General features: G+C 38.6%; 1 protein-coding gene and 1 long non-coding RNA gene across 4 annotated transcripts; one reads left to right on the forward strand and one right to left on the reverse strand.

Moving 5' to 3' along the window:
• Positions 1-69: 69 nt before the first annotated feature.
• LOC111321718 (acyl-coenzyme A thioesterase THEM4) lies at positions 70-18,247 on the forward strand. 3 transcript variants are annotated; one of them, XM_088757191.1, is made up of 4 exons: positions 70-545; positions 1,453-1,775; positions 2,912-3,022; positions 14,194-18,247. In XM_088757191.1, exons 1-4 carry the CDS (start codon positions 246-248, stop codon positions 14,249-14,251), a joined length of 792 nt encoding a protein of 263 aa, XP_088613317.1. In that variant the 5' UTR covers positions 70-245; the 3' UTR covers positions 14,252-18,247. The 3 variants fall into 3 exon arrangements, with proteins under 3 accessions (XP_088613317.1, XP_088613318.1, XP_022780417.2); XM_088757192.1 differs by lacking the exon at positions 14,194-18,247 and adding an exon at positions 6,713-7,256; XM_022924682.2 differs by lacking the exon at positions 14,194-18,247 and adding an exon at positions 4,281-4,830 and having other exon boundaries at positions 72-545.
• LOC111321719 (uncharacterized) lies at positions 4,859-7,420 on the reverse strand. Its single transcript, XR_002694012.2, has 2 exons — positions 7,283-7,420; positions 4,859-5,588 (listed from the first exon to the last, which is right to left on the reverse strand). It is a non-coding gene; the product is annotated as an uncharacterized LOC111321719 (long non-coding RNA).
• Positions 18,248-18,669: the final 422 nt, after the last annotated feature.

Below are 18,669 nucleotides of genomic sequence, written 5' to 3' on the forward strand. Positions count from 1 at the left end.
CAAGAAACCGCTGACTGGAAAGACACGGATTCCAGGAGCGAGGCTAAATGGTCATCTTTGACGTCACAGAGACGATGAGTAACGCAATGAATCTGCTGATCAGTATGTTGCAATCGTATGATGTAACAGAGGAAACTTTTTCCTCAGTTTGGACTTTTGACTCTCGCTATTGCAGTATTTAACATGGTTGAAGTTGGCTCTATTTTATTCCAATAGATGTGCTCGGTAGATGATTTTATTTCGAAATGGCAACCCCTGCGAATCGCTTGACACTACACCGTGTGTCTCGATTTATCAGTCGGCAGAGGCCGAACTTTTGGAATACTTTAAGTAAAGGTGATGTTCAACAGGGTTTTAAAAGGCATTTGTCCTATTTGAACCCAAAGGTTGTTACACAAGCATCATATTTGAACTGTAATTTTGGCGCATTACCGCACTGGTTGAAGGTTATTAGAGGTCACACTACGAATCACCCATTATCTGTCACTGATAAGTCCTCAGGGCGTCGGCTTTATAGTAGTACTGTGAAACAACACTGCTCACAGGTATTGTTACTTCATTGTTAACTCTTAGCTAAACAAGTATGATTGTTGCTGTCTTATTATTCGACCTTGAAATGTGTTTTTTTTTTTTGTGGCGGATTATGTAAGGTTCGAGCCAGTGGCGGTTAAGTTCGATAGCTAAAACGTTTGAGAACAAAAATAGCTTGGACTTCGACCCTCCGCTCAACAAATTTTATTCTGTTTTTATTCTATAGCTCCATTTCTAAGCAAAGCTTTAGCCCCAATGGTCTTCTAATCTTTTGCCATTTATTTGTTTTATTTTTTTTTATTCAAGTAACTTTACATGCAAATCTTGCTCTGAAGGGTTATACACAGTTCACTATCGAAATGATAACAGTGTCAAATTCTTGATTTGGCACCATTTCCACGTAACCCCAAACTTTATTATGCATTCAGCTTTTTATCCAAATAAAACAATGTTGAAAACAATGAGTTACCCCTAGGGCTGAGGCCTTGTTTAAGAATAGTATAGGGGTCCATGGAAACCTTTCCTTCAATTTTGCCAGATTCCATGACTTGTCAAAATTTACAACCCTGCAACAATCACAACAATACTCAATAACTTATTATTTCACTTTTAATATCATATTCCTTGTAATTTTCTTTGATCAAGTGCGATTTAAACACTTTTGAAGTCTTGTCTTTTTTTTTTTTTTCATAAGTTTTTGAATGATCACTTACAATTATTAGCCTAGAATGATATTCTTCATAATTTTTCAATAGAGAAATACTCCAAGGGTAGATGGAAAGGTAACAGTGGGGTTCAGACTATTGGAAGGTCTCAGTCTAATTAATTACTAATACCCGCATGGTTTTTGTAGAAAATTAATAAATTTGCTTGTCAATTATTCTGTTGTTAACTTTCTGGTGGTATTTTTTTTTCTTTCAGGATTTATTAACAACTGAAAAAGTAGAAAAGAGTAATCAAATGGCAGACACGGAACCATACATTTACTCTGCTCCCAATGACACTTGGACTGTGGAATCTCGTGACTTGTATAAAAGACTCAAAAATGACTTGGCTGAAAATGGAAATGGCGACTGGCTTGAACATGAGACCACTTTACATCACGGTGAAAGAAGGCTTTTCACTAAAGCGTTAATCAATGAATATCCAGGGAAATTCTTTGAGTACATATATTTCTTCAGCAAAAATGAAAAGAGGGTGAAAGGAGTAATTCAGTTTGGATCATATACTCAGGGACCACCAGGGTAAGTGGTGTTATACAGTTATAAGGGAGGGGTGGGTGGTCTTGTGCAAGAGCTAGAAAGTAAGGAAATGTGTTTAAACAAATCAAAAGATCTAAGGGCCTAGTTTGTTAGATTCACCAACAGGCAGGGACACCACAACAGCTTGCGCCAATTACTGCGGGCCCAGTAAACCGACCCATCCCAACCCAGGGGAGGACATCCATCACACAGTAATCTCGTATGTAGGAAATTTACGTCTCCTACCCCTAAACTTGCAGGAGACAGGACCCCCATTTATTCGTCCCTATCCGAGAAGACTAGAATATCTAACTATTTCTTGATGTTATAGAAAGGTAGCATATTCTCGTCACTTTTATTTTAAGACCTTGAGTGTTGGTCTGGCCAGGGCTCAATCAACCTCCCACACAACAATCAAGCACTCTATCCATTGAGCTAACCAGGAGGCGTTTAGCTCAATGGATAGAGTGCCCAAGGGGTCAAGGGTTAGGGCCCAAGGGTCTTTAAACCTGCTAACCCTTAAAAGTGGGGTTAGCAGGTTTAATTACTCATTAAACCTGCTTTAAACCTCTTTAAACCTCTTTAAACCTGCTAACCCCTAAAACTGGGGTTAGCAGGTTGAATCACTCATTAAGGTTCAACGGAAGAAGCTCAAATTCTCCTTTATAGCCCTTTGGAGAAGTATAGAGAACAGTTCAGAGAATTTGCACACTGATGTAAGGGTTTAAAGGGTTAACTGTGGTATCCTTTTCATGATAAGTTTTTTTTTTTTAGTGTGGAGGCATGGTGCTTTGCACTGAGCAAGTATCCACATCAGTAAATTAAAATCCAGTCTCCTTCCAAGCCGTTCCTTGGGACGTCACAAAATGCTTCTTTTAGGAGGAGCTTTGCTTGACATTTCAAAGAAAAGGTACAGAGAAGATTAACCGAACCCAGGTTGGAATGCATTCCTAATCTAGTGGAGTCCAGTATATCAAAAGCCTAAGGACATTAATTTACAAAAATGTTTCCTTGGCTTCTCCAGATGGTTTATTGTTCCATCTAAGGGAATTACATGTAGGTACAAATGGGTTTTCACACCAACCTGGCAAAGCCATTAAGCTTTCATAATTTGATGTAAACTTTTGAACTTATTACAGATGTGTTCATGGTGGTGCTAGTGCTACCATGATGGATTCTGTCATCGGTGTTTGTGTTAACAAGTGGTATCCTGGTTGTGTGACAGCTTCTTTGACCATGAATTATAAAAGGTAGGGTGTCTTTAAATTATGATATCCCAGAAAGTTATTGAATAGTACAGTTAAAAGAGCTATACAACTGCCACCTATTTTAATATTTATTATTGTTAGGAAAAGTTGTGACCTTAAGTCAGGGCTCAAATTTAATTTTTGGATCACTAACCCATGGGGTTAGTAGACATCTTTTTTACTAACCACATGATAAAGTTTGGTATCCAAGCTGACAATTTAAGTTACGATATCTCAAATATTGAACATTTTGATAATAACGACAAGGAAAAATTAAAGAGTAGCTGAAATTGCATGGTGGCCTGAAAAACATTGACAATTATTTCCCTCTTGTTTACCATGATCAGTCAAGAACAGTACATCTACAGCACATTCTCTAAAAAGAGTTTTAAGTTGATTTAACAGCTTGAGTATTCTAAGTATTCCTCTGAGAGTCAGGTCTACTCTTTGTCCCAAAGTCCACCAATGTTTAAATATGTTGGAAAATTTTACTAGCCATGTCGGGTTAGTTGAACACACTTTTAGTAACCAAACGTTGAAAATTACTAACCATTGGTTAACGGGTTACCATTAATTTAGAGCCCTGCAAGTTATTTTCATAAGCTTGTAATACCAGCTTGCACCTGCTCCATATGCCCCAGACAGTTGTAGCTTCGCCTTTCAACCCTCATAATATTGATCAAGTTCACAAAGTCAATCTGACTATGTGAAGTTGCATGTTGAACTTGATGCCAATGAGTCAAACACTTTGCCATGTCAAAATAACTGTCTTGACTTTTCTGTTGGTCAAGTAGTCCATAGTTAAATTATGCGACTGGGTCTAGATCTCTTCTCCCAGAAGTATGTCTTCTATTTAGGGTTGTAATGATTAACTGGTTACAGAAGTGTTGTGGTTTGAAAATCAAATAGATATCATGGTATAGAGGGGCGTAATGATTTGACGTGAAAGGAATGGTAACTAGGTAACTAAGTGTTTGAAAGTCAGAATTTTACATTGATTGAATTGCTACTGGGAAGGTTGGAAAATGCTGATCATTATCAGGTACAACAGTCCTTCTCAGGACTTTTTGCTCTTGCAGCATCTTACGAAAAAATCAAACATTTGCTTGTCCTGTTTGCACAGAACTATGGTAAATAGAGATCTACCACTAGAAACTCACATGAGCAGCCTCTGCTCTATACTGTGGACTGTGTGGTTAAAATGTTTGGAACTCAGTCATAGGCAAATTTGTGATGAGATTTGTTACATTTCTTCAAACAGTCTTCTTCCCCTTGGTGCGACTGCTCTTGTTGAATCTTGGGTTGACAAAGTGGAAGGAAGAAAGGTTTATGCTTTGGCGGAATTAAGATCTCCAGATGGCAAAGTGTTCTATAGTTCGGCCAGTGCGTTGTTTATTCAACTGCAGCCCCAGGGTGAAAATGCTGATAAATGGAAAAATTCATTCAGTGACAAAAAATGACATTGAACAGTTTTGCATCATCTTTGATGAGGATCTGCAAGTACATGTATCTTTGCTAAATTACCTCATTCAAAAAGTGGTTCTAGTGGACATATGATTGGAATCGGCTCATTATACTGCAGTCGGATAGTTGAGTTGTTTTTGGTTGATTTTCTAGTAAGATCATGTATACATATTTATTTCAAAATTCCTCAAACAGAGGCGTTGGCTTCTATTAATTCGTAAATAATACGAAGCATAAATAATGACGTTAATCGTAGAAAAAATGTTAATCAGTTAGCAAGGGTCCAACCCATGTTGTTGAAGGTGTTTCCCAAACTTATGGATAAAAAAATAATATTTATCATTAGAGTATGTGATTTATTGGTTCAAAAACAGGTTCTCATTAGCATATATTTTATTAATTGCACAAGTAGAATTTAGTAGTAGCAAGACTATTTACACGGTTTGCAATTCAACTTAAAGTTTTGATTACCGATAGAATACACCGTGCGTATAAACTACAACGGAGAATGGTGAATTAGAGATTCGTAACAAACGTGAACATTATATCCTTGAGTCGTCGATTGGTTGTTTGTTTCTCACAAAACGGTATTTACACGATTCGCCTTGAATTCACTGAATGGAATCATCTGAGTTTAGCCTATTGTACAAAGCAACTCCGTTTTTAACCGCACAAATTGAACTTAGCAGCGGCTTTCGGCGTTTGTCCATAGCGTCCCTGACATACACGCCTCAACGCTGCTAATTCCTGAAAATTTTAACCACCATTTTTGCCTGGATCGACTCGTCTTCGACCACGCCTCGCACGTTGTTTCGTCTTATGCCTAAAAAAATGGACCTTTTCAAATGATGGAATTGAGGCTTAATCTGCTGTTGTTAAGTTCGTCTCCAATCTTCCGTAGCATGGACCCAATCTCCCGGGACGCGCTGCTGTTCGCTTCGGTATCCACTGACCGGTGCTGAGCGCCAGAACTAGTTGATTGAGCGGATCTGTCACGTGGCTCGATTCGTTTGAAGCTTCGCCTCCGGCTGCTGTTTCTACGAAGAAGACCTGAGAATCCCATGGTTTTGTCTAAGTGCTATTTAATTCTTTTCGGTGTTGTTACCTAGCAAACAGAACCAAAAAAATATTTTATAAGCTAGTGACCGAGGATGTGACCGGAAAATCTTAACATTAAGGATTGAGGAGACAATGGTTTCATTTGCGCAACACCTTAATCAGATCATGGAACAAAAGGAAATTATACCTACTATGAAGATATTAAAACGCTTAAGATTAAAGCTGCGGTTTTTTATTGCGAACTAAGGATTATATCACTACTAAATCGAACTTTGAGAGGGAAAAAGTAATTAATCAAATGACACATTCCTTTTTTAGTCGATTAAAAATTTGTCTCAATGTTTCTATTAACAAGTAGTTCGATAATTCTACGCCCAATTTTTCTAAAACTCTGAGGTTTTCAACTTTGTCTGTTTTCTTTTTCCCTTTATTTCTTTTACTTAAGATCAAAAATTTTTTTTCTTAGCACGCCCTACGCGCCTGAATTCACCTGGCTTCGATCTCGTGGGTAATAAAACTTGTTCCGACTGTGAAAATACGTCAGTGAATGGATGGTGGCTATATCTTTGTAATCGGAAAAGGTTTCGTATTTACGTCACTTGTGTAGTTTCATCGACGAAAATCGTTTTGTTACTTGCGTCGCCTCCCTTTTAGGAAAAGTTAGTGAAACCATCGTGTACCTTTTGCATCAAATAAATGTGTAAATAAACGTGATTCGGCTAAAATGCTCGTAAAGAAACGCGCGTTAAGAACTCGACGAATTATTGGAAACAACGTAGTTATCCATATTAATTTGCATTTCCCTGTTCTTTATGTAGATTAGCTATTCTCTACAGAGTTGAAAATCTTCCTCTTTCTTTCCAAACATTTTAACAACCGTAATTTTAGAATCTTTAAGTAGAAGATGTAAAGGAACGTCCTATGTCTCGGTGAAATTTTTACTTCTGATCTCAATGCTCGAAATCTGATAATCTTTGGCTAAAGAAAAAACGATTTTAGCTCTCTTACACATGTAGCAAGTAAGACCCTTAAAGGGAGTAAGTTCTGTTATTTGGTGCCCTTTGTTTAGCTGTCGGCTTAACAATGCGTCGACCCCCAAAGTAATCGGCTCCTTCACCGATTTTTCATCAATAGTTTTTAGCGGAAACACTTTCTTTTATCACTCTTTAGGACCGGGAAGTAACCGCAGCTAACACAGCGAGTCTGAATGGAGCCGGATAATATACTCTCTTTCGTTTGACTAGTTAAAGAAGATTTTGTGCAAACTTGATCCTAATCGAGTGTTAATTTGTAAGCGCTTTTTTGTTATGATTAGAACTTTAGCGAAAATTGAAGTTTGTTTTCGCATTATTACAAAAGCAAATCGGCCCTAACGTAATGAAGTGAAAACACTAAATTTTTCCCTTTCCCATTTGAAAAGCGACAGGTGCCTTTTATTGCTGGAGAAACATTACGGTCGAAACGAAGTGATTATGCGAGCGCCGGGTAAATTCTTCGAAGAAAATCTAGTTCTCTCATGTGTAAAGAGAATCTTCTTTTCATCCTCAACGATCAGTTCGATTTTGCAAAATAGTGAGGTTAAGTGCGAAAGTTTAGTCCGGTTAAATGGTTGTATTTCCCAGAAAAGACGTGGGTAGCTAGCTGTCTGTCTTCCCCCGCAGAGAAACTCAACTTGGAGGAAATAAACATTGAAACTTCTCGCGCTTTCTCAGAGGATTACTTTGGTTTGTTTTTCCTTACCTCAGAAATTTAGTCGCATTAAAAGCTGCCCCTGGTAGAGTCTCGCTGTCTCTATCTTTATCCCGAAGAGCTTCGAAGTGTACTAACCTAAACGCTAGGCTGTGTAAGGATATCTGACTGCTGTAAACAAGAACTTTGCCTTTTCTGTGGTTTGCAGTGATGTAATGGCCAATGACCGGAAAAATGTGTTCTTGCGTATTTCCGGTTTTCAATCTACACAATTCTCTTTTGGAAATCGAACCTAAAAATTGTAATGGCTTTTCTCTCACGGTCAGAAAGTTCTGTTTTTATGTCACAACCATAAAATTAAGTGAGAAAATGTTACGATCAATTCATCCTTTTGTTTAAGTTAATGCTGTGTCAGGCTTACACACCGCTAAAAAGTCTCTTTTTTTTTTGCCAAGGTTACTTTTAAGATAACGGTGACATAATGTACAAAGAATTTTAAAAATGTACACCTGGCTAGCTTTACCAAGTGTGCGTAGTTTGCAAACTTTACTGAGCTTGCGCGTAGCGATCTAAATTTTGAAGGTTATTTTTAGACAGGTTATCAGGAAAACATCTTTTGGGAGAACAATTAGTGAGCCACTAAGCCCTTACCACCAGCCTAGCATGTGACAGGTCTCAAAAAGGGAAAATGTCATTTTCTTGTAAAGCAATTAATGCAGTTTTTGCCTTCGTAGAGCCTCATTTACCTTGACCTTAATTTATGCCTTATCAGTGTTGCACGTTTCTTACGAAAGTTTTTCGGCAAAATGTGCGTTGCTTGGAAACGCATTGGGAGTTGTGTGCGGTTTTGGAGCGCTAAAAAAGTTCGCATTTCGGAAGGAAACGCTGATATTTGATTTCTTCGCAAGAACAATGGTTTCATGTCAATTAGGAAGTTCCACCCTTCTAAACAGTACGATGAAAATATAGACTTCTTGGATGGTTTCCAATTCATAGGGAAACATAAAAGCGTCGCAGCTAATGTGGTCTGCAACCCCACAAAGGAAAGAAAGTGGTTATTGTTTTACTGTTATAAACTGACTTTACAACACAGAAACTCTTTGACGGCCAAATCTCTAAATTGGGTATCGAATAACCACTCGAACTTTTCGTCCTAATTTCTCTTGTAAATTTTAAATGCTCTGGCGTCTGAAAGACTTAAAGTCCGGAAAAAAAAGAATTGGGTTCTCGGATGTAGTCTGCTATTTGTCAATCGATAATTTCATCGAAGGACGAACTTTTAAGAGATGAAAGTGCCATTTCTTAACTTATTGTAAACTGAGTTTGTTTTGACCGCACGTGAGAAATGTGAATCACTTGTTTCTGTTCTTTATCCGTTTTCGTTTGAAGTAATCTCAGTTCGGCAAACAAGAAATCTGGAATAAATGTTCAAATGTTGCTATTTTTAAAGTTTACTCCGCCATAACCTGCGAAAGGGAAAACCCCTGCTCCTTAATTCGTAAGTGGCTTCAGAATAAATTTGCCACATCGTTGGAGTGAATTTTTTGTCGTAGAATTTGAAAAAGCAATTTTGCAAGCCTGATGCCTAACTTTTAGGGATTTTCTAAACGTTTCAACGGGATCTCACTCTGTTTCCTGGTCATCATAAGATTGAATTTTTTGTATTATATTGTGTACTTCGAATTGATACAGGATATAAAACATGTTTTGGGCCGACAGACCATTTACATATATTGTATTAGTTTGTCAAAACTTACTGGAACGAATGTTTGACGCCATAATGCTTTCTAAATTGAATCTTTACAAGAATACGCAATTAAAAATATTGATGTTCGGAATCTCTGCTTGGGGACAGCGGTAGGTTGTGAAGTATGTTTTCAAATTTCAATCTATAGTGGCGTGGGATGCAGCTCATTTCGCAGTTTGAAAGAAGATGCGAAATTTCAACAGCCTTTATAGGAATGCAAAGAAAGTCTTCGGTAGGAGAAAACTGATTCGACAACTTTTTTTTTTTGCGCGTTGGTTAGTCGCTGAGTTGACATTTCTAAGATTTAGACAAATTTAGAAGCTAATAAGCTTTCTTTTCTAGAGGAATTTCCCTTTGTTTTAGCGCGGCATTTGCAGTTTCGAGAAAGTACAATGGTTTGGCCGGCAGTAACTAAATAGCTTCATCATAAAATATCTACTATTTTTTCATTTGTTATTTTCGGAATGCTTGTGCCTGAAAAAGGATAAGGTTTACGTTTGAATTCAATCGCTTCTTGGAAGTGGTTGAACTCAAAAGCTTGGAGAGGGCACGATTTAATTCACGTCCACATCAATCTTTTTTCATTTTACCTCTGCAATCTGCAGAGGTTTCAATAACCTTTTTCCATAAACGGCTGCTGATGGTGTAGGAGGCTGTGCCCGCACAGGGGCCGTAAGGCGAAACCCAAACACGAGAGCTAAACAGTCGGCGGTAAGATCTTTTAAAGGCCGCGATGGACCGTCGGCTCTTATGAAACCCCGAAGTCTGAGGTACAATTCAAGTGCGACTTTGTTCATGAAAGATTTAATTTTAGGTAACCTCAGTCAGATGTGAGTTTTACCTTGAAAAAATTAGTTTTTCTTTCTAACTAGCTAACTATGTTTGACATTTTTATTTTATTTGACCAAAAATAAACAAAACATGTAAATGAGGTATTAGCTGTCCATACTTGCACGTACATCCAGGAAATATAGATATACATGTATTTAAAAAACAACGAAATAGACTCAGGGGGTCAGATTTTCAGTTTCGGTCATAACCAGCAAATTGTCTATGGGGTCATCCTTACCATTTGCATCAAATCAAAATTTAAATTTTTTGCAGCGTGGATATTTTGTAGGAAGAGGGAAAAGAAGGAAAATGAGAAATGCCCATGGAGCAGGATTTCGAACTTTTATTTTATTGTGAAAAGCGTTGATATCTTTGAGAGCAGCTCAAAGCACAAACGATGACGTAACGCATAAAAGCTGAGGTCATATCTAGAGGGGTAGCCGAAAAAATTCTTTTCACCTCCTCAAAAACTTCGTGCGAAAATCGACACCAATTTGAAGATTTGGGTCTTCACACTCAATTTGAGGTTTTGTGCCCATAACGACAAACACAGATCTTTTAAGCAGTCCGCTCGTAGACTTTTTGGCTCCATCGATCCCCTCCCATCATTTCTTGACGAAACGATTATAATCATGATTTGAAAGCAGTTGAGCTTGTTCGTTCAAATATGAAAAGTTTAAAAGTCTCTTGGTCATTGTAAGCATTTCTTTCTATGGTCGTGTTGAGTATTCTCAAAGCCGATGTTCACTTCACACAAGCTTCCTGAAAAATTATTTCCGAATCCTATAACCATCAATGTAGCTCGATATGCAAGGAGAAGGAAATTATTCTTTTAACGATTCCAGAGAAAACTGAATAAGGATCCTGCATATGTTGACGTTATGTCGCGTTTTAGAGAGGAACATTTGCATGAAAACTAGACATAGTCACGCCAGACTCCTCTGAATTATTGTCGTTAAATTTTTACTAAGTTATAACCTTACCTTTTAGTTAACTGTGCACAAGGATCTGTAGCTTGATCGGACTTGAGATCTCGTAGAAAATTATCTGGGTTGAGGTTAGTTTAACTAATTTATCTTCTGCCCCCTGCTTGAAATAAATACTACTTCAACATATTAGGTTGGTGATGTCACTTCGAAAGTAGTCGGTAATATTTGCTCAAGTGTGACAATTTAAGGGTTATATTTCACCCCCAAAGTCAAGGTAATGCTGGTTGCGACAAGCAAAATACAGGGAGGTTATTTCCCTTAATAATTATCACGGGATATTCATGAGCAAAAGAAAGCGAAGTTTATAAGATGTCGATATACAATAAAACCCTGGTAAAAGTTTTCTCTTTTTAGGCCTTAGGGTTTCTCATGGGAAAATTTTGAGATCGATTTCAGCAGTCTGTAGTGTAATTTTTCGAATACAAAACTTAACCAGAAAGGAAACCTTTACCACTCAGGTTCTATCGCAGAGAAGCATGACGAATGGAAATTCTCAAATCGAAGCACTTTGCCTTTGCATGTTGCTCTGGTAAGGATAAGTCGCCAAAATTTAAGTTACTAATTTTACCATGAATAAACCAAAGATTGAAAGTAGCAATTTTGGATACAAGGAAAATTCCCGATTTTCCACGACGTTTGCGCAAAATTATGCCAATTGAGGGAAACTACTTTTGCCTAATAGGGGCATGTTTAGAACTGTCGAAGAAAAAAAATACGATCTAATTGCGTTTTGTCGTTGGCATGGTGACTTCAGGAGGTTTTTCTTTAACAGTAGACTCTTGAAGATTCTTAGAAATCATAATTCATCATGTCATTCTTGAAGATCATTTACGCTGAAGCGCAACAAAAAAGCGGCATATCACTGCCAATGACTCGGATCGATCTGCGAGCCGTAGTTTTCAAAAATTTCGTGTGCAGATTCTCATCGGTCATAAATTTGTTCTCCCCCGATTCTAGTTGATTTAACAATTGCTCACCGTGTGCAAAAATTATTTGTAGTTTGAGGGTTCATTAAGTTTTTGTTTAGTGTGTTCTAACCTGGAAATTCCAAAAATTTATTCTGTTCCGTTGAAACCGTTTGTACAAGCAATTTCTTTGTTATAAGATACCTTTATCGATTCTTATAAAAATAAACTGTTAATTAGTTTGCCAACCGATAACAATTTCTTCCGGTTAAGATTCAATATATTTTATATATTCTTTCTCCCACAATTTTTATTAATATGTATTGTATTTTTTCATTTAATTGAACCAATGATATTGATACGTCCCGGATCGAGATATTTCAGTGATCAGTATTTATGAAAATATATTTGAAACAGATTCAGTGAGCTTTCTGGTTTCTTTTCAAATCCTCCAAAGCCTTTTCGTGACTGGCGTGGGTTGAAATCGCGTGACCCACGTGGTGTTGCTAACAGGACTTGTGCCACTCCTGTGTTTGTGATGAAAACATTTGTTATTCTTTGATGAAAATTTCTGAAAGGTTTTCGCTGTCTTCGTGTGGTGTTGGTGTTAGTTGCGAAAAACTATTCGCAACTGTGCGGATCCTTCTTTATTCTCTGTTCAGGCTGTTACGACTCTGTGGGAAGTTCTATTGATGCTCTACTGAATGCCTTGATCATGGTTTAAATACTTTGACCTCTCTTTGTAGACAGCATTATAGTTTCGAGGTGATTCGATCTTTTGCAATAGATTTTAACCATCTTGCCCTGTTCCCTCGCCAGAATGTGTTCACTTCCGGTTTCCTTCAGTCGCTGACCGATCTCCCGAGTAGGCACAAAGTTCACTGAATTGTGAAATTCTTCAAGTTATTTTTAAGCCACCTGTGATTTTGTGCTTCCCACGCAGTACTCGAACAACTTCCCTTGTAGTTTATTTTAAGCGTGAGCGGACATTCGACGCTAGAAACAGGCTAAAAATACTAACTTTATGGAGTACGTGGGTGGATGGTTGAGCTAAATATGTACCCATGTGCTAATTTTATCTCAAACCCACGCCCCGCATGAGACAATTTGCTCAGGGAGATTGCACAATCAAACATTTTTAGAAAGTTTTTGGATACACACCTATATATCTAGGTAAAGGCTGATAGTTTCGAAAGAAACTGTTAGGGGCTGCGTCGGTGGGGGTAAATTATATATCTAGGTAGTAAACCTGTGGAGCATCTCACCTCAAATGGAGATTGCGTTCATAAAATGCTTAATTCATCTTTTTTCTCATTCTCTGATTATTGTTTGTTTCAAAATCTTTCAAATTTTAGGCGTGGTAGGCCCGGGGGGGGGGGGGTGTGGGAAGGGGAGGAGTTTTAAGCTCAGTCTTCGGGTAAACCTTCACTAACAAATCAGGAGAACAATCGAAAAAAAATCCTTTTCCAAAGAAGATAAACCGAAGTAAAAAAATAAAATTTTTTTTAATCGTTTCTGAGATTTTCCGAGGTTAAAATATCTTTAAAACCGACGTTTCGACCAGTTTTACTGGTCTTCCTCAGGGTTGTTTAAATGTTATCAATATGGCGGATTGCATGTGCGGTCACCAAGCTGAAATACTAAACAATCCGCCATATTGACAACATGTGCGGTCACCAAGCTGAAAGACTAAACAATCCGCAATATTGACAACATGTGCGGTCACCAAGCTGAAATACTAAACAATCCGCCATATTGACAACATGTGCGGTCACCAAGCTGAAAGACTAAACAATCCGCCATATTGACAACATTTAAACAACCTGAAGAAAGACCAGTCAAACTTGTCGAAACGTCGGTTTTAAAGATATTTTAACCTGGGAAAATTCCATTAACGATTAAAAAAATTTTAGTTTTTACAAAGATGAGAGGCGAAAGTTTCAGGAATACGACTAAACCGAACTATGCGATCATACGCAAGATTATCGTCTGTTCAAACTCGAGGTAGCCCTTAACCTTTTCAACGCATCTGGAAAACGTTGGTCAATATTCAACAAGTAGAACGATTCGACTTATTATCAGTGGAAGGATAATTTTAGGGTGATCCTGTCGCAGCTTAGCTAGTTAAAGAAAACAGGGTGTTTTAATGCTGCATTTTCATTAATATAGATGAGGTAAATGAGGTAGTAGTATTTATATGATTATCAAATCACGAGGGCCGTGAACCGTCTACTGACAATGAATCACCCCACAGCTGATTCAAGTTCAGCGCAATGTTCTGACCCTTGTTGCTAGGATATGGTCTACCTAGCATGAGTTAGGCCTAGACACAAATATCCCGAAAAATGCTCTAAAAATCTGTCCGGAAATTCTCAATTTTTCCCTAAAAATCCCTCCAAAAATCTCTCACTATCCGCAAAAGTTTCTAAAACTCCCTAAATATTCCAAAATTTTCTAAAAATCTCTATTTTTCTCACAATTATTTTTTAGAGAAACCTCCTTACAAGATGGGAAAAAACTGAAGGACATTGCCTCTAACGACCTTTAGGGTCTCGTCTTTAAAATCCTCTAAGCGTTCTTTAGCAGAGATCTTCGGCTCATACTGAGGATTTGACACTTTTACATTCGCTCGTGTGTTCCCTCCCGCGGTGTTCGAAGCCGACTTTCTTTTTCGTGAGAGATCACTAGAACTGGGTGCTCTAAAATCGAGGTTACCTGCCTTTCTCGAGTGACACTGGAATCATTATCATGTTCGAAACTTACTTCCCTTGGAATGATCATGATGGGGTACATTAGATATGGGAAACACCGCTGCACAATTGGATTGCAGTCTAGCAGTCACCAACTCATCAAGTATAGTAAACAATGGGACAAAGTTATCATTTCATAGGAATTTTAAATAAAACGGCAATATAGAATATAGAACAATTTTTGTTCCAAATCATCTAAAGATCCCCAAAAGTCCCATTTTTTTCTAAAAATCCCCAAAATTTCTAAAATCTCTTGATGCTCTAAAAATCCAAAAAAAAAATCCGGCTTTTTGTGTCTAGGCCTAGCATGAGTCTTCAACAGTTACTCATAATCACGTTGCTCTAGTACGGTCACACGTTTGTAGTTCAACTTGGAGACAACTTCTTGCTATGAATGGAAATGCCTCGACCCGAGCCAGAAAAGCTGAGTTGACCACAAATGGGGGACGCTCAATGTTAATTTTTCTGCTCAAAGCAGAGTTAAAAAAAAGCGAGCAAACTTTTCCCCAAAATTTGCGTTCTGCTCGGCATTTTCTTTTTTTCTGTGGTCCTGAACCCAACATACACTCACCTTTTGGTTGGTTTCGAAAGACTACGGGTTCACTCCCGTTATTATGGGTTTCGACATTGAGCACGTTCTTTCTCGGTCTTGATACGTAACACTTTCTCCACCGTTGTCTGGTTTCGACACCCAACGCGCGCTCTCCCTTTGTTTGGTCGCACCACCCAACGTGAGCTCTCCCTTTGTTTGGTCCCCCAACCAACGCGCGCTCTCCCTTCGTTTGGTCTCGCCACCCAACGCGCTCTCCCTTTGTTTGGTCTCCCCACCCAACGCACGCTCTCCTTTACTTGGTCTCGCCACTCGACTTGTGCCCTCTGTTTTGTTTCCAGAGGAATTGCACGTTCTCCCCTTGTTTAGTCTAGAAACGCAATACGTCCTCTCTCTCCCTCTCTCTCTCTTTCTCTCTGTTCTGTTTCCAAAATCTTTGCGCGCTCTCCCTTTCTTTGGTCTCCACAAGGAACGCGCGCTCTCCCAAACTTTGGTCATGACAAATTAGGCGCTCTCTACTGTTGTTTGATCTCGCACTCAACGTGCTCTCTTTCTCTCACCCTTTGTTTTGTTTCCAGAATCAATGCGCGCTCCCCCTTTTTTTGGTTTCCTCAAGGAACGTACGCTCTCCCTTTGTTTAGTCTCGACACGCAACGTGCATACTCCCATGCTTTTATGACAAGTAAGGCGCTCTGTACCATTATTTGGTCTCGACACTCAACGTGCATTCTATCTCTTTGTTTTGTTTCCAGAATCACTGCGCGCTGCTCCTTTCTATGGCGCCCACAAGGAACGCGTGCTCTCCCTTTTTTTAGTCTTGACACGCAACGCGCGTTCTCCCATGCTACGATCTCCACAGCAACGCGCGCTTTCACTTTGTTTGGTCTCTTCACGCAACACGACTTGCAATACTTACATTAAATACATTAAGAATACTTGCACGAAATTCTCTACGTACACCCTACATTGCATTATAATACTTATAATTATGGTACTTTCAGTGCACTTACGATACAAGAAATATGTATGCTACCTACGTTATTCCACTTACACTACTTACAAAGTGATGCTGCAAACCACGCACATGTTTAGAGACAGATTATTTACAAAAAAAAAACAGAATTTATTCGTAAAATATTAACAGTTATGAAAGGCTAAAACCTGAACGGGATGGATAAAAGTAATCGCTTGAAAGGAACCGTAAAGTACAGCGTTTAGCAAATTGGATTTTGAGAGGCCCAAGGTCAGGATAAGAAGAATAGGTTCTAACCTTTCGAGCAGGTTCTCATTTAGAGCCTGCCCGCAAACTATAGAGCAATTATAGTGCATGAAGTATTTTGTGCCACTTTTGTTAAATATTCTCTGTATCAGTCACGATGGATATTTGTTTTCACTTTCTAAATTATCATATTCACACAGCGCTTGCTCTCCCAATTGTTTGGTTTCTCAAAAGGAACGCGCTTTCTCCCTTTGTTTGGTCTCTACAAGCAACACGTACTCTCACTTTGTTCGTTCTTCCTTTGTTTGGTCTTCTCACGCAATGCGTACCCTCCCTTTGTTTGACTTCCACAATCAACGATTGCTCTTCCTTCGTTTAGTCTCCTCACGCAACGCGCGCTCTCCCTCACTTTGGTCTCCTTACTCGATGCGCACTATCTCTTTGTTTGGTCCTTACAAGCAGAATGCGCTCTCTATTTGTTTGGTCTCCTTAAAGTGCCACTATGATCAAAATTTCGCATTGCCTTTTCTTTTCACTTCTGGAAACTAGAAGTAAGAAACACTTACCATGCCAAGTTTAATCGCAAAATTCTCACGGGAAGTATGATTATTTCAACCTTGTTTTTCGCTTTTGGTCGCCCGCCATTACTCAATTCAAAAATGGCCGAGTGTGGCAAAAAGAGTTGGCTCTAGTTGGAGCCTTTCGGAAGTGACGTCGTATGCGCAGCTCGACTTAAAAAACGTGGCTAAATTTGTATGCCATTTGGAAGAAGAATTCGAGGAAGAATACATCTTATAAAATGCCTAGAATTTCCACTGTGGAATCTCTCACAACACACGAAGCACGATGCGAAAGTGCGCATATGACGTCACAGGCCAACTCATGCGTAATACCGCTTTTCAGTTCAGTCGCTGGCTCTCGGTTGCGAGCTGAGTAAGGGCGGACGGGTTTTTCGTGAATTTCGACCAGCTATATCAAGGCGTATTTCGCTTCCATCGACCTAAAAACTATCGCATAGTACAATTCTAACCATATTAACTTGATTGGCGCTAAAAAATGTCAAAACCAGAGACAAACATTTTCTTCGTAGTGGCACTTTAAGCAACGCGCATTCTCTCCTTATTTGGTCTTCTCTCCCGACGCTTGCTATACCCTTGTTTTGTCTCCTTACATTACACGCACTATCTCTGTTTGGTCTCCTTGCGAAGTCTTAGTTGGGCCGTGGTTTAAGACAAAAAATGGACTTGGAGATATCTAAGTTGTTTGTCTGAGGGAAATCCATTTTTCTTCCAGCCTTAAGGTGGCTGAACACAGTTTTCGCGCGCGCTTTTCCTGATGCAATTCAGCGCGCGCACAAGGATTGCAAAAAATAAACATGCCGCCAACAGAGCGGTCATTTTATTTACTCAACACGTACCCGCACTATCTGTGCTATTTTCTCCATATTTGGCGCAGTGTATTGGGGCTTTAATCTTTTATTACAAAGATATGTTAGAAAAGTTAACGGTGCAAAGAATCTGGAAATTCTCAGCTTTTTCGTCGTTACCGAAAGAACGTAGTTAAATACAGCACATGCGTAGTAACTAAAAAACTTGCGATTGAATGGAAAATTGCTTTCTCGGAAATATGCCTATTTCTTGTGAACCGCCCATTAGAATTTCACGAAATTTGGGAAATAAGTAACTGGAGTATTGAAAAAAAAAAAATTTTAAACAAAGGAAATTCTGGAAAATCGAGTGAACCTCCAACAAGGGATAATTGAAGATCTCTATGTTAAATTGTTAGTAAAATGGTGTTAACTTGTGAGTATCGTTACAAGCTCGTTGCATGCAAGTTATAAAGAAAATCTAATGACCTTATTTTCTACAGAGAAACAAAACTGATTTTAATTGCCTGTTTATATCTATTCATGTCGCCATGGCAACGGCACATACGTCAGCTTAACTATCAAAAAAACAAAGTTTGTGTTGTTAACTTGCTTGCTGCCAGTTTTGGCGACCGAGAGATCAAGGGTTTTAGAGAAAATGGTGAAAGGAACAAAGGTATCAAAAACTGTGTTCAGCCACATCAGCGTTCTTTAACCTCTTCACAAAAATCAACATTAAGACGGCCAACTTTGGCCACAGTCGAGAGGTTCATGACGCGGTTTACCAAACAACGGTTAAAATTTATCTAGATAACTAGCACAATAGTGTTTTTCGAGCCGAGAAACAATGTTTGATTTCTATGGATAAGTGATAGGTACATAGATTTGTGCAGAATATAACATTATACTCTCCCATCCTCTCCACTGTTCCGGTTGACACCAGGGCCCATAGAAGATGACATTTTTCTCACGTGAGGAAGTTTTCAAAGAATTCCGAGAAATAACTGAAGGAAACCAGCCTATTATAGAAAAATTAATTTGGGTTTTATCAACTGAGTTGATAAATAAATGTAAATTGGCC

This window comes from Stylophora pistillata, chromosome 4 (genome assembly GCF_964205215.1).
Source record: "Stylophora pistillata chromosome 4, jaStyPist1.2, whole genome shotgun sequence".
Taxonomy (NCBI): Eukaryota; Metazoa; Cnidaria; class Anthozoa; order Scleractinia; family Pocilloporidae; genus Stylophora; species Stylophora pistillata.